This window comes from Meriones unguiculatus, chromosome 4 (assembly GCF_030254825.1).
Source record: "Meriones unguiculatus strain TT.TT164.6M chromosome 4, Bangor_MerUng_6.1, whole genome shotgun sequence".
Taxonomy (NCBI): Eukaryota; Metazoa; Chordata; class Mammalia; order Rodentia; family Muridae; genus Meriones; species Meriones unguiculatus.
In genome coordinates this window covers 14,952,267-14,965,637 of record NC_083352.1, presented here as the reverse complement: position 1 = coordinate 14,965,637, position 13,371 = coordinate 14,952,267, and the positions used below count along the sequence as shown (strand labels likewise).

The 13,371-nt window shown below is 47.4% G+C and overlaps 1 protein-coding gene across 4 annotated transcripts in view; it reads left to right on the top strand.

Moving 5' to 3' along the window:
• Positions 1 to 234: 234 nt before the first annotated feature.
• Ikbkb (inhibitor of nuclear factor kappa B kinase subunit beta) overlaps positions 235 to 13,371 on the top strand; it is a 49,407-nt gene continuing 36,270 nt past the window's right edge. For 3 of the 4 annotated variants that reach the window (XM_021650469.2, XM_060381464.1, XM_021650468.2), the window contains exons 1-4: positions 235 to 350; positions 597 to 719; positions 10,401 to 10,495; positions 11,738 to 11,855. In XM_021650469.2, the coding sequence (XP_021506144.2) occupies positions 615 to 719; positions 10,401 to 10,495; positions 11,738 to 11,855 (318 nt within the window). In that variant the 5' untranslated portion in view covers positions 235 to 350; positions 597 to 614. Of the gene's footprint in view, positions 351 to 596; positions 720 to 10,400; positions 10,496 to 10,943; positions 11,057 to 11,737; positions 11,856 to 13,371 lie in introns of those variants that run through there. The other variant, XM_060381465.1, reaches the window with a different exon arrangement.

Genomic DNA, 13,371 nt, shown 5'->3' with positions numbered 1-13,371 from the left:
ATTCAGACTCTATGAATGGCAGTGGGAGGTCAGGAAGGCAATTTCTATAACGGTCCTAGTGGGCTCAGCAGACTCCCCTCTTTTTAACTGCCTAGCCAGTCGGATCGAGCTCAGCCTGAAAAGCGCCAGGGTAAAGAAGCCTCCAGGCCAGCCTGGACCAGAACCGGCCGCAGGCAGGCTGCTGCTCCATCCCCGCGAGCGGCCCGCGCGTCTCCTTTAAGAGCCGTCAGGCTCCCGTGACGTCAGGGCAGGAAGTGTTTGAGGAAGTGGCCCTGGGCTGGCTGCGTGGGGACCCCGAGTTTTCATGTCCTCAGCGGGTGTCACTGGCGGCCCCGCGGCCCCCGGGGCAGGTGAGTCCCACGCGGGGGCGGCTCGAGGCGCGGAAGGGCTCGCGTGGGGCGCGCGCTCCGCCTCTTGCCGGGGTCCGAGCTGCGGTCCGAGCGGACCCGCCACCGGGCCGGGCCGCCGGCAACTTTATTTACTAGCTGAACCCGAGTCTGCCGCCCTCACCTTGCAGGGCATCAGCGGCTGCCGCTTCGCCCCGCTTCTTGAGCTCCACTTCTCTTTACTCCCAACTTGTCCTCTCTTGCTTCTAGAGTTAGCAGGGCATCGATATGAGCTGGTCACCTTCCCTCCCAACCCAGACGTGTGGGTCCTGGGAAATGAAAGAACGACTCGGGACCGGGGGATTTGGAAACGTCATCCGGTGGCACAATCAGGTAGGACCCTGGCACCGGGGAGGCAGGTGTGAATGGGTGGACTCCCCTCCTCTCCTTGGCATGGTCCAATGGGAGCGCAAGACAAGGGGCTTCAAAGGGGGCCAGAGGGCCGCCAAACTGACTCTTGACATTTTTATTAACTATGACACTTAAATAAGAAGAAAAGTAAGCTGTCATTCTGAGCGTTTTCAGTTAGATGGCTGCTAATATTTAGACTGACGTGTAATATATTGCATAGTGATAAATGTAGAATACAGGCAGTATTAAAAGATGAGAGCAGTAAAAACATTTTAAATAACTTTATTTTAAACAGTTAAGAATTTCAGGTGTTTGGTTGTTTGTTTGTTTTTTTTTAATATCGTGCTGCACAAAACACAGACAGTTAGGGATAATGGGTGAAAATGTGGAATATGTATAATGCTGTAGAACACTTGTTTATCCCGCGATACTTGAGTACCAGGCATGATGTGCAACTATGGAACTTGGGGGTTTCAGCCTGCGCCCTAAGCCGTGTCCTCAATACGCCAATTAGAGGAGTCAAATTTCTAGTGGAAAGCAGGGGATTCAGTCACTGTAGTCACATTGGGAAGAGGGACCGAGACCCAGCAACCCTCCCCAGTCCATCTTCAGGATCTTAAAATTAGCCCAAGGTTTAAATAGAATGCCAGAGATATGTACATCTCAGCAGCCCAATGGTCCAGCCTACTGCTGGCCCGTTCTTGTCATCCTCGTGAGATTTTTCTGAGAATTTCTTTTAGAAGTCTCTCTCCCAGAGGATAAACTCCCCTTCTGGCTAGTGCCTTTTTGTCTCCCAGCATGAAATTCCCGGGGAAATCCCCTTCTCTTTGGTGTCCAATGTTTGAAAGTGTCTCTTTAGAACAACTTCTTTTCTGCCAGGCCAGTTACCCAGCCTTCTGATAGACGTGGGAGAGTGCTCTCCAAGGCCTATTTTTATTTTCTAGGATCCCAGGCTTGGGCAACCTGTGGGAAACACACACACAATTAGAGGCTGCCCTTCTAGGGAATTCTTTCTAAACAGTTAAGGTCTTGACTCAGAATTGAGTGGTGCAGGTGAGAGACTACACTGGTTGATGGTGGTGATGCTAGGGGGAAACAGGCAGATTTAAGAGGTATTTAGGGGTAAAATGAACAGGACACGTGTGGGGCAGAGTGGATAGTGGTCAGAGTTGGGGAGGAGTGGCTGGAGTGAAGCTGGCTGAAGAACCTGCCTGCTTAATCCTGGAAATCCTCCACCGTCTTCATGGACTGATCTTCAGGGAAAGCCTGGGCGGCTTTGGGTGTGTGGAAGCGATCTTTAATCCACACCTAAAATCGGAAGCTGCAGCATGCTTTCTGTCAGCCATGGCTCTGCTCCAAGCCTCTTGAAAAATGCAGCTAAGATATTAAGATATGGTGGTTGCACCTGGCATCGAGCATCTTCTTGCTACTCTTTAAGTTTTCTCTTGACCATAAGCAAGAGAATATCTGTAGCTGTCACAGGAGAAATTGCTTGAAAGAAGCTAAGTCAGAAGTGCAGCCTAAGAACTGGGGTCATTATTGCACACCTATTGCATGCCAGCGTCAGGCCAGGTTTCGTGCACGCTGGGTTTGTTTCGCATTAGCCTGAGCCGTGTACCATCCTTACCTTACATGTTTTGCTTCCAGTGTTGACAACTCTAATTTCCATTTTATAGCTGAGGAATCAGAAGCACAGGGGAATGAGGTAATATAGCAAAAGAGGCTATACTGTTAGCACATCTCTTTGGATACAGACCATATACTCCACTGGCCCCTCCTGTTTGGAACTAGAGTTTATGACATGCCCAGCACATTCCCAGTTATTTTGTAGGTACTATTTGGTTCTTCACAACCAATTCAAAAACTAAGGAATCCTCAAATCTCTATTTCTCAGCAAAGAAGGACAGTGTAGCAGATGGCCCTATTCCAATTCTCTTGGTTCCTGGTTCCCCTGCACAGTGTGGTCTGGACAGTCTTTGCTGCCTAGGGACACCCCTAAGATGGCAGCTCAAGGCTCAGCACAAACCATGTGTAGTTCAGATAGGCTAATGTTTTCAGCAGACCCTGAGATACAGAGAGAGAGGAAAAAAAATACAACTCCAGGGACCTCAGCCTGCAGCTCCTTTTAAGGGTAAACAGGGAAAAGGAGTCAAACATTGTCACAAGCACACAGAACTTGCTTGGAATCCTGACAGTCACTTGCCACATTCTTGGATTTGGGTCACAACTTGTGGTGTGCATCATGGATCCTCAACATAACTGGAAAGACATCTCTGGATCCTTTGCAACTATTACATTGTCTGTGTGTTCTAATGGATAAGAGGCTGGCAAGTCTGGGGGCGGGGGTCCTTGGTCAGGTGATGGGAAGTAGTGAACAAGCTGGCTGTTAGAAGGCAAGGTGTTCTCAGTTATCCTTCCTACAAAGTAGTGCTAAGCTTTACTGATAAGACTGAGGTCACTTCCATCTTTGGAATGTGTGCTCTTGGAACCCAGTTCTCTGTAAGGACTTACTGCTCTTGGGCCTGAGCTCCATGCAGGCAAATAAAGAGATGACAGCATCCTTAACTCGTCTCTGTTTACATTGAATTCTTAGAAATACGATTAGGTCTAGATTTAAATGCTCATGTGTGAAAATAATAACGACTAGTGCTTTTCAAGAATGATTAGCATTTGTGCCAGTCGAGGTGGCACATGCCTTTAATCCCAGAGCCCACCCAGGAGGCAGAGGCAGGCTGGATTTTTGTGAGTTCAAGGCCAGCCTGTTCTACAGAGTGAGTTCGAGGACAGCTGGAGCTATACAGTGAGACTCTCAACAAAAACAAAACAAGTGCTGGCTGTGCCAGGGGCTCTGTCCATATCCTCTTGCGTGCTCAGTGGCAAGGGAAGACTTTGAGGAGAGGGATCTTCACCAGGTTCTTGAGAGGAAGTGGCTTCAGACGGCCTGTCAGGAAAGACTATAGTGATAGCATCATAGTTTGTGCAAGGCTCCCTATGGGTCGGGTCCTTCGTTTTCTTTTAATTGGCATCCCTGGAAAGGTTGAGGCTTATTTCATTTTGATTTTTTTTTTTTTCCATCTGTGGATAAAGAGCCAAAGGCCTGATGGACTCAGTGGCGCATATTTTCTTGCTCAAGGAGGTGTCAACACGTTTGTCCCTTGAGTCCGTTCCTGACTTTTGTAGATAAGATTGGAGGGCACTGGGTCATTTTGTGTTGTAGCCCTTTGTCATAGAGACAGGTTGTCTCCACCACTTGTTATATTGGTACTAAAGATGCATCTAGACCTTTTAAAAGAAAATCACTATTTTTTTAAATTTATTTATCATTGCATAGTTCTCCCTTCCTTTTCTTTCTCCATACACTACCATATATTCCTTCCGGCTTTCTTTAAAATTTGTGGTCTCCTTTTTCATTAGTTATTGTTATATAAGCTGATTGTGGTGTCACATGTCTGTAATTCCAGCACCCAAGGAGGCAGGCCTGTCTACAAAGCGAGTCCAAGACAGCCAAGGCTACACAGAGAAATCTTGTCTTGAAAAAAACAACAAACCCCAAATTATTGTTATATACATATATATGTTCCTAGATACATAAATACAACTTCCTCAGTCCAAGTAATGTTATTTTTATATATGTTTTCAGGGCTGATCATTCGTTATTGGATAACCAATTAGTGTGTTCTGCCCTGGGAAAGACTATTTCTCCTACTCCAAGCATCCCTTAGTTGCCTGTAGTTATCTGTGTAGGCTTGAGGCCTCCTAGGCATTCCCCTGTCCATGGTAGCATGTCTATTATTTTTGTTCTTGATGAGCTCATGTTTAGACGGTCTTGTTGGTAGGACTGTGTCATTGTCACTTCTGACATTTCTAGGACATACAATCTCACAGCAAACCCCTGTTCTCCTGGCTCTTGCAGTCTTTGTGCCACCTCTTCTGAAATGACCCCTGAGCCTTAGGCTCAGGGCTTATTTTGTAGCTGTAGCCCAGACCCTCACTTTTAAGTACTTGAGAAGTCTGCACGATGTGATTTGATTGTGATCACTCCTCTCCCCCACTCCTAGCCTCCTCCCCACTTCCCTACCAATCCAGCTTTACACCTTAAAAAAAAATTATTCTAATTTGTGCTGCTTCCCACTGAAGTGTGGTTAACCTTACCGCAGAACACACCCTTAGAGGAACTGATTCTCCCTCTCTCAGCGTCTTTGAACTGCCTAGCGAGGGGTGGGACTTCCTGCCTTCCTCCCTCTGCATGCTCAGATTTTCCCTGGCTTGAGCCTGTGCGCGATGTCACAACTGCTGTGAGTTCTAATGGGAAACTGCCTTACTTTGTCCAGAAAACCCCACAACCCCTGGCTCTTGGCATCTTCCAGAGTGATCCCTGAGCTTAGGTAGGAGGGGGTGTGATGTAGGTGTCCCGTTTAGGGCTGAGCACCCACAGTCTCTCACCCTCTCCGCTGTGACCAGTTGTGGGCCTCTGTGTTAATCACCAGTCCCTGCAGAGAACTCCTCTGAAGAGGGTTGAGCAGTGCACTGGTCTGGGTCTCCAGGGCACATGGGTGGCTGGGGCATCTGTACCTTTTGATTCCCCAGCCTGGGACCCATCCATGCACTCCTTCTGGGCCCAGTTCCCCAACTTTTTTCTTCTCTGAAACATTGATCTTGTGAGGCAGCCTCATGGCGAACTGATTGTCTCCTTATGACTCTGTTGATTGGGCTTTCTGGAATGAAGTTTTAAGGGGGGGTCTGAGCTTTTGGTGAGTTTCCCTGGATCATTAGTAGGCTAACTACAGGGAGTTGGGTGTTGCCTTCTGTTTTCTGTATAAACTGGCTCTCTAGAACCCTTTTATGCAGTCGCCTTCTTTAGGCTTTATAAGAGATGGACATACACAAGGTTTGTGTTCTTGTGTAAAAGGCAAAAATATACCAAACTCTAAGGATCTCCAAAAATCAGCTATGTTCAATATGGACAATATAGTTGGCCCTTTTCCTTTTATTGAGAATAAAGACCATTTTTTCAATTGTATTCTATTTAAGGAGTCTGCTTATTAGTAACCTGGAGATATTCCTAGTTTGGTATCTGTTGCTGTGACAGACACTATGACCGAAACTAACTTGGGGAGAAAAGGGTTCATTTGGCTTACCGTGTCCTTCATGAAGGCAACACAAGGCAGGAACCTAGAGGCAGGAACTGAAGCAGAGACCATGGAGAAACACTGCCTTGCTTTCTAGAGTTTGCTCAACTTCTCTTGTAAAATTCCGGACCACCTGCCCAGGGCAACCCACTCCACAGTGGGCTAGGCCTTCCCACATCAATTATTTTTTTTAATTTATTTATTATTTATTCAGTGTTCTGCTTGCATGTGTGCCTCAGGACAGCAGAGGGCATCAGGTTTTACTACAGATGGTTGTGAGCCACCATGTGGTTGCTGGGAATTGAACTCAGGACCTTTGGAAAAGCAGACAGTGCTCTTAACGGCTGAGCCATCTCTCCAGCCCCCCCACATCGATTATTAATCAAGAAAATGGCCCACAGGCTCCCCTGTATACAATTAGATAGGGGCAAGGTTAAGGTTCCCAAATGACTCTAGTTTATGTTAAATTGACAAAACAAAGAAAGTTAACCAAGACAGAGACAGAATTCAGGCCTTGTCTGGCTTTCCGAACTAAGATTCTTGATCTGGGGGTTCTTGGCAAAGTAAAGCCATTTATTGCTGTGTGAATTTTCCTGCCAGTGAACACATTTCCAATGTCCATAATTCAAGAACAAAAAATAGTAGAAAACTGCGTAAGGAAAATTTGTTTCTGTCTCAGGCAGTTCTAGACCTTAGAAGTTAGGATTCCCTGCATCTATAGGGCTAAGCTGGCACAGGCAGTTCTAGCCCCTGTAGGTTAACTGTCTATTCTAAGTTTGGAGCTCAAAGGCCATTCTCACATCTGTATTCTTCAGTGTCAGTCTTCATTATATAAGTTATCATGGCTTCTAGGTTGAGCCAGCTGACAACTCTGTATTAGCTGTAGTATGTACACTGGGCAAGATTACCCAATGAGAAGCCAGACAAGTTCCCTAAGTCACAGTGGATCTGACCATTTGTCATATCGTTTGTACAGAGAGTGTCCTCCTGCCCCAAAGGCATCTGTACCTTAATCTCCTGAGTCTTTGGGATTGCACAGCAAGAGAGAATCAGGTTGCTAATGGCCTGAGATGGGCAGATGGTCCTAGTTTTTATGGGTGGCTCCAGTGTCACTACAGGGGCCCTGAAAAGTGGGAAAGGAGGCAGGAGAGTCAGTGCCAGGCTGATCCTAGCTGAGAAAGAAGGAACTGTCATTAGTGGACTGGAGGATGAGGTGAGGGGCCATAAGCCAAAGAACATGATCAGGCTTGGGGATGCAGGGTGTCATGGATGATCCCGTAGAGCCAGGAGAAGACAGCACGGCTCTGTCGACACCTTGATTATTGGCTAGGAAACTCATCGAGACTTGTGATCCACAGAGCTATAAGAGACATCTGTGTTGTTTTAAGCGACGGGGCTTACGGTTAATTCATGACAACAGCAGTAGGAAAGTGGGTTGCCTGTGCACTACCCCGTGTTGAAGCTAGAGGTGTGTAGAATCTTCAGTCTCTGAATGTAGACTCTGTCACCCTCAGGTGGCAAACCAGCAGGTACCTTAGAACCAGGAGCTGCCAGTTGTGGCACTGTGCCTGGAAGCACTGCATAAAAGAGGGCCTGACCTGTGCTCCCCAGTAATACAGCCCGCCCCCTCTCATCCTAGAGCTCTGCTTTCCACAGGCTGAGGCCTCTTTGGAGATTCTGTGTGACTAAAGGCCACTGTGGAGTGCTTGAGGCTAGGTAATTTATTTTTAATGGTGGGAATAATCTGTACTTACTCAAGTGAATAAAACTTATCTTCCAAGTATTTGGGAAATAATTTAATATAGTTTTTTAGGGCACTGTGTTTCTTTTAAATGTATTTTAAAGTGTGTTATTTGACAGTTTTGTGCATGTGTATAATATTTTTGGATCCTGATCACCTCCATTACGTTCTCTTATCCCTACCTCTGAACCCCTTCTTATCAACATGTCCCCCTGCTTTTGTTTCTTGTAGGTGTGTATGGTTCACTGGATTTAATTGAGGTTGTACATGAGCCTGGGTGGGGCATGGGGCTGATTGATTTGTAAGGCTGAGATCAGCGTTCTGATGAAAGCCTTCTCATCGTGCCATCGCTTGGCGGAAGGCCAGAGGCCTCTCCGTGGTCACACCTCGCCCATGGCTGCCTGTGACCCAATCAGCCCTCAGCGGTCCCACCGCTAATACTGTTACAAAAGTCATTAACTCTCAACACTCCAGCCTTAGTGTATGGCATTAGTTGTATTTGCTGCTGACGAAAGGACCGTAGAACTGGGCCAAAAAAATAATTTGAATCTAAACACCAATAGGAAACGAAGCTGAAAACTAAATTCCAGTCAGCTTGAGAATAGGCGGGCAGATTGGAAGCCATCAAAGGTTTGGCGTTTTCCAAGCGTGGCTTCTGAGAGTGTACGTGGATTAAAGAAATGTTTTTCTCTACGTTCTCTCGCTCTTGAAGACCACAGGTGGCCTGCTCCGTGGGTTCAATTGTGCAACCACAGTGACTGATTCAGCAGCCATAAGAGCTACAACATTAAAAGGAAATCGGCTCTTCAGAGAGGATCTGAGAATCCAGGCTAAAAATTGGGATTCCAACAAAGAAAAGGAAAGAATGCTGGAGCAGAGCCTCATCCTTTGGGCTGGATGAGGAGCCTCCTAAGGAGGCTGTTCAGGTCCAGAAGTGGACACTAACTGCAGCATAAATGAACTATGGAAACATGTCTTTAAGTAAGAAAGACTGTCTGAAATTATACACGTGTGACTCTGTTAACACGAAATGTCCAGAACATGAAAATTCACACAGACAGAAAGTAAATAGGTATTGGCTAAGGGTTGGAGAGACTCCTGGGAAGTTGGGAAGTGAATCCTTTAGTGGGATGGCGTTTGTGGGTAGGGACCCTGCTCCAGCATTAGTTGTGATTTTGCTTGTATACTTTTAGACTATACCAGAAAACTAGGTGTGGAGGTAGACGTATCTTAGACAGCCTAAGCCGTAGTTTTGGATTAGAAACACATTCTGAGAATATTTTAGAGGTTTTGTAATATTTGTGCTCTGGCATTAGGGTGGTAATGACCGCTCCCATTTCTGAAGCTTTCAGTCTTAATCATCAGTTTCAGGGTTGACTTCTTGATCGGTGACCACATTAGATGACTTCCCACTGTATCTGGAGATTTCCATTTCCCTTCTCTTACCAGCTAGTGCCAGGCACCTGCAGGATTTTGGTCATTCGGGTAAATATAAAGCAGTGATGCAGTTAGAACCAAATGACAGCCACCTGCACACAGGAAGTCTTGCCACAGTTCTCTCCATGTCACTTTAAGTCCCATTCTTCCCATGGATAAACCTCTACCTTCCTGTCCCCGCCATAGACATTTTTATACTGTGGAATAAACTGTAGTGATTCCTGTTGGGGAGGGTTTCTCTTTCTGGCAATTCTCCACGGCCTGGCTCGTGTCACTGTGATAGGCACACTGAAGCAACTGTCCCTCAGCCCTCCTACCACTGGTGACTCCAGGACCCCTGACACCAGGGCTTCTCTCTGCTGCTGCGGCCCAACCCACAGGCTCAGAACCCTGCCCTCCTGCACGTTCCCTTGGGCTCCTTTGTGTGCCAGTCACCCCGCTAACTAGTCACACAATATTGATTTTCCCATTAAAGAGCCCACAGTGGGTTAAGAGTGGGCTTCTGGTAGAGTGCTTGCCCGTGTTCACAGAGCCCTAGGTTTGGTCCCCAGGACGATGTAAACTGGGCATGGTGGTCCATGAACACCTATAATCCCAGTGCTTGGGGGGATAAATCAGGAGGGACTGATTCTCAGTCCAGTCTTGGACTCATTTGATGACTCTAAAGTAATGATTCTAAAGTAAATAAGTATGTAAATAAATAAATAATAATAATAAACAAGCTTCAGGAGAGTCTACACCGTGCTTAGGACTGTGCTCTTGAGAGTCTTCAGACACTTGCTTTGAGCTATGTATCTGCATGATATTGCCATGTCCTCATCTTCATTACAGCCTTGAATTGCAGCACGTCAGTGTTCCTATTTCAGAAATAGACACAGTCTGTATGTATCCTTGCCAAAGCTGATGAGAGTTGGAATTTGAGCTGTTGCATATCCTATTGACTACCCTATGCTTGTCTTCTCTCTGAAGAGAGAGAGAGAACCTCTTACACAATGAGACACCCACTGTGCCAATATTAAGCGGAATCACATGGAAGTGCAGTTTTTATATGTGAAACAGGCCAATCACCAGCAATGCTGTATGGTTTATCCTGGCATTACTATGGCAACGGTTGGGTTTCGGAGAGAGAAGTAGTCCCTGGGCGGGAATGTGCTGCAGGGGTTTTGTGGAGGAGATGGGGATAGAGCAGGCATGAAGGACTTATGATCCCTCGAATGGGTGGCTGGAGAAGGGGTCGAGCAAACTGTGATGTGGGGACAGTGAAGAGAGCAGCCAGACACATCGGGGCCAGCAGGGCTCAGTGGTGGTCGTGGACTCAGCTGTTGATTGTTCTGCCGCCTTGTGTGCCCCTTTTAGGTGACAGGTGAACAGATCGCCATCAAGCAGTGCCGGCAGGAACTCAGCCCGAAGAACAGAGATCGCTGGTGCCTAGAGATCCAGATCATGAGAAAGTGAGGACCCAGGCCCATATCTGGGGAAGCCACACCCACAGCCCTCGTATCTTGAAATGAAAACCACAGCATTGTCTATCTGCAGTGTGGCAAAAAGAACCCTAAGTCTCCTCCATTGGGTTACTACCCAGGCTATCTAGATAGGCCAGTGTCCTCGAGACTCATACAAGAGTCACATTTAAACACTACACTGAGCTCTGTGGTCAGTTCCGTTACATTAAATTTAAGAGAGCCATCATAGCTAGACATGGTGGTGTGCTCCTGTAGGCCCAGTTACTTGGGAGGCTAGAGACAGGAGGAATAGTTGAGCCCGGGAATTTGAGATCAGCGTAGGCAACATAAGACAAGGAGTCAAAAATTACTTAAGTAGTCAGTTAGCTAAAGCTGTCATCGTGAGAAGCTTTTACTTGTCAGCAAAAGTCCTTGTTTTCCCTGTTTCTGATTCCAGAGTGGCATGTGACTCTCTGCCGCCGTTTGCTCTCTGTGGATATTCACACAGTGTGGACATAGGATCTTTCTGTCCTGGGTGGATGCTATCCTCCCAGCTGGTGGGACCTCTAGGTGAGCGCTGCAAGAGTTAGCCTGAAGTATTCATCGAGCAGATGCTCCCTCCGCTCACTTCAATTTTTAAAAATTAGTTTTATGTGTATGAGTATCTTGCCTGCATCTGTGTCTATGTGCCACATGCATGCTCGGGGCCTGAGGAGGCCAGAAAGGGAAGTTGGTTCTGCTGGAACTGGAGTTTAGAGACAGTTATACTCTACCATGTGGATGCTGGGACTCAAATTCAGATCCTCTGGAAGAGCCCAGTGGTCTTAACCACCGAGTCCTCTTTCCAGTCCTCTGCTGACTTCTTAAAGAGAGGAGAAAGAGCAGTTGTCTCCTTCACTGAATGTCCACGTGCATGCTTGGACCATCCCCTTCCCTTAAATGGCAGAAGGTCCCTGTTGTCAACTGTTAGAAGCAGTCTCGAAGCACACTCAGGAATTGGAAAAGGACATTTTAAGGACAATTAAATGACATGTGATATACTTGTAGGGTGTTTGAGTTCAGAGAGCTGGGTAAATATATGTTAACTTACTGGTGGACCGGGCACGCCTCCCATTCCTGGATCTCCAGCTTCTGTTTAGTTCCCGAGGGAAGGAAGGTGAGATTTTTGTAGGAAGGTGAGATTGACTGAGCCGTGGAATGGGGATGGATTTGAGATGAAGCTTGGCTGCTTATTGGTTTGCCCTCTTTTAGGCTGAACCATCCCAACGTGGTGGCTGCCCGCGATGTCCCAGAGGGGATGCAGAGCTTGGCCCCCAATGACTTGCCTCTTCTGGCTATGGAGTACTGCCAAGGAGGAGATCTCCGAAGAGTGAGTCCTCTGGGCTTGCGGGATGTAGGCGGGGCTGGGAAACGGGAGGGGAGAGAGGCCTTTCTCCATCATCCAGGAAGTTCAAAGAGTCAGTGAACTAAAAATTTCACCTACTCAGACTCCCTCTTCTGTGCCTTCTTTGGGGTGATTTCTGTAACTGTAAATCCAAAGGCTGAGTCAGAGGTGTTCACAGGAAAGCTGAGGATAGCCCGTGTCACATGATCACTTGTGACAAGCAAAAGTTACTGTCAGGCTTGGACCACAGGAAGAAACTGAATGAGTATCCAAGCCCCTCCTCCCCCCCATTTGGCACACTAGCTCCACCGCAAGCTTTTAGGCTCAGCATCACTGCTGTCCAATGGGGAAAGACTTTCTCCACAGACATGACAGCGCTCCACAGAATCCCAGAAACAGGAAGGGAGCCAACTTAGTCATCTAACAGGGCTGCAGTTCCAGGTCCTCCTGACTCACCTGCTGCCCTTCCCCTTCTCCTTCTCACTGTCCTACCATCTCTGCTCCAAACCCCACACTGACAGTTGGCGACGGCAGTTCTCCCTGGGGTCACGGGGACAGTTCTGTTTGCCACCCAGATAGGCTTTATGCTTCCACAGGGTGCCTGGTTTACAGTTTCAACTTCTCGGTACCCAGATAGGATTTCTGCACTGCAGGTAGATGCCACTGCCCGAGACATGAGATAAAGCACTGGCCACACACAGCTGCAGTGGTACAGCTTGGCTCACTATCCTCCCAGGTGCAAGCATCTTGCTGACTGGGAACCTGGGTCATGTTAGTGGTGGGAAAAGTAAGTGCTCCAAGTGAGTTGTTTTTTAATCTGCTCTTCCCTTCAGCTCTTTACTGTGAAAGAGCCACAGCCTGTGTGCCCACTGACTTCTCTCTTTACATAGCAGTTTCCTGGCCTTCCATCGTGTGCTGTGCTCTTTATCCTTCTGGCCCTTTTACCTTATTTTATAAAAAGAAAGTTTCCACAAGTGACTTGGCTGCTGTAGGGGTAGGTGTGTCCTGAGAGTGGTATAGCTTGGGGACAGAATGTGACCCATAAGTAGACTGATAACAGAAGAGACATGGGGAGCTTGAGTGCACCATAATTCTCCCGTTTGCTAACCTTTGACAGTTACCCAGGCACTAACCGCGGTTCGGTAGAAATGCAGCCATGCTGGTCTAGGCTGTTAGTATCAAGTCCTTCAGGCTGGAGGGAGAAGGGGGTGGGTGTGACCAGGTTACAGGGTGCTTGGAAATGCGGTGGAGGTATGCACTTGCCCTTTCAGGCGGCATCCCGTAAGCCAGGGGAAAAGAAGATGGAAATTTCACCATGACTCTTGGCACGGGCTTCAGGTGATCTAGGGATAGGCAGGATATGACTGCACAAAGGGACCTCTGTCCCTGCTGTCACTTGAGATGGCACTAGAGAGGGTCCTGTTGCCCAGGCTTATGATCTCGTTTTCTTTCTTCCCTAAATAAGGTATCCTGTCTTTTCCTTCTCTCAGAGGTTCAAAAT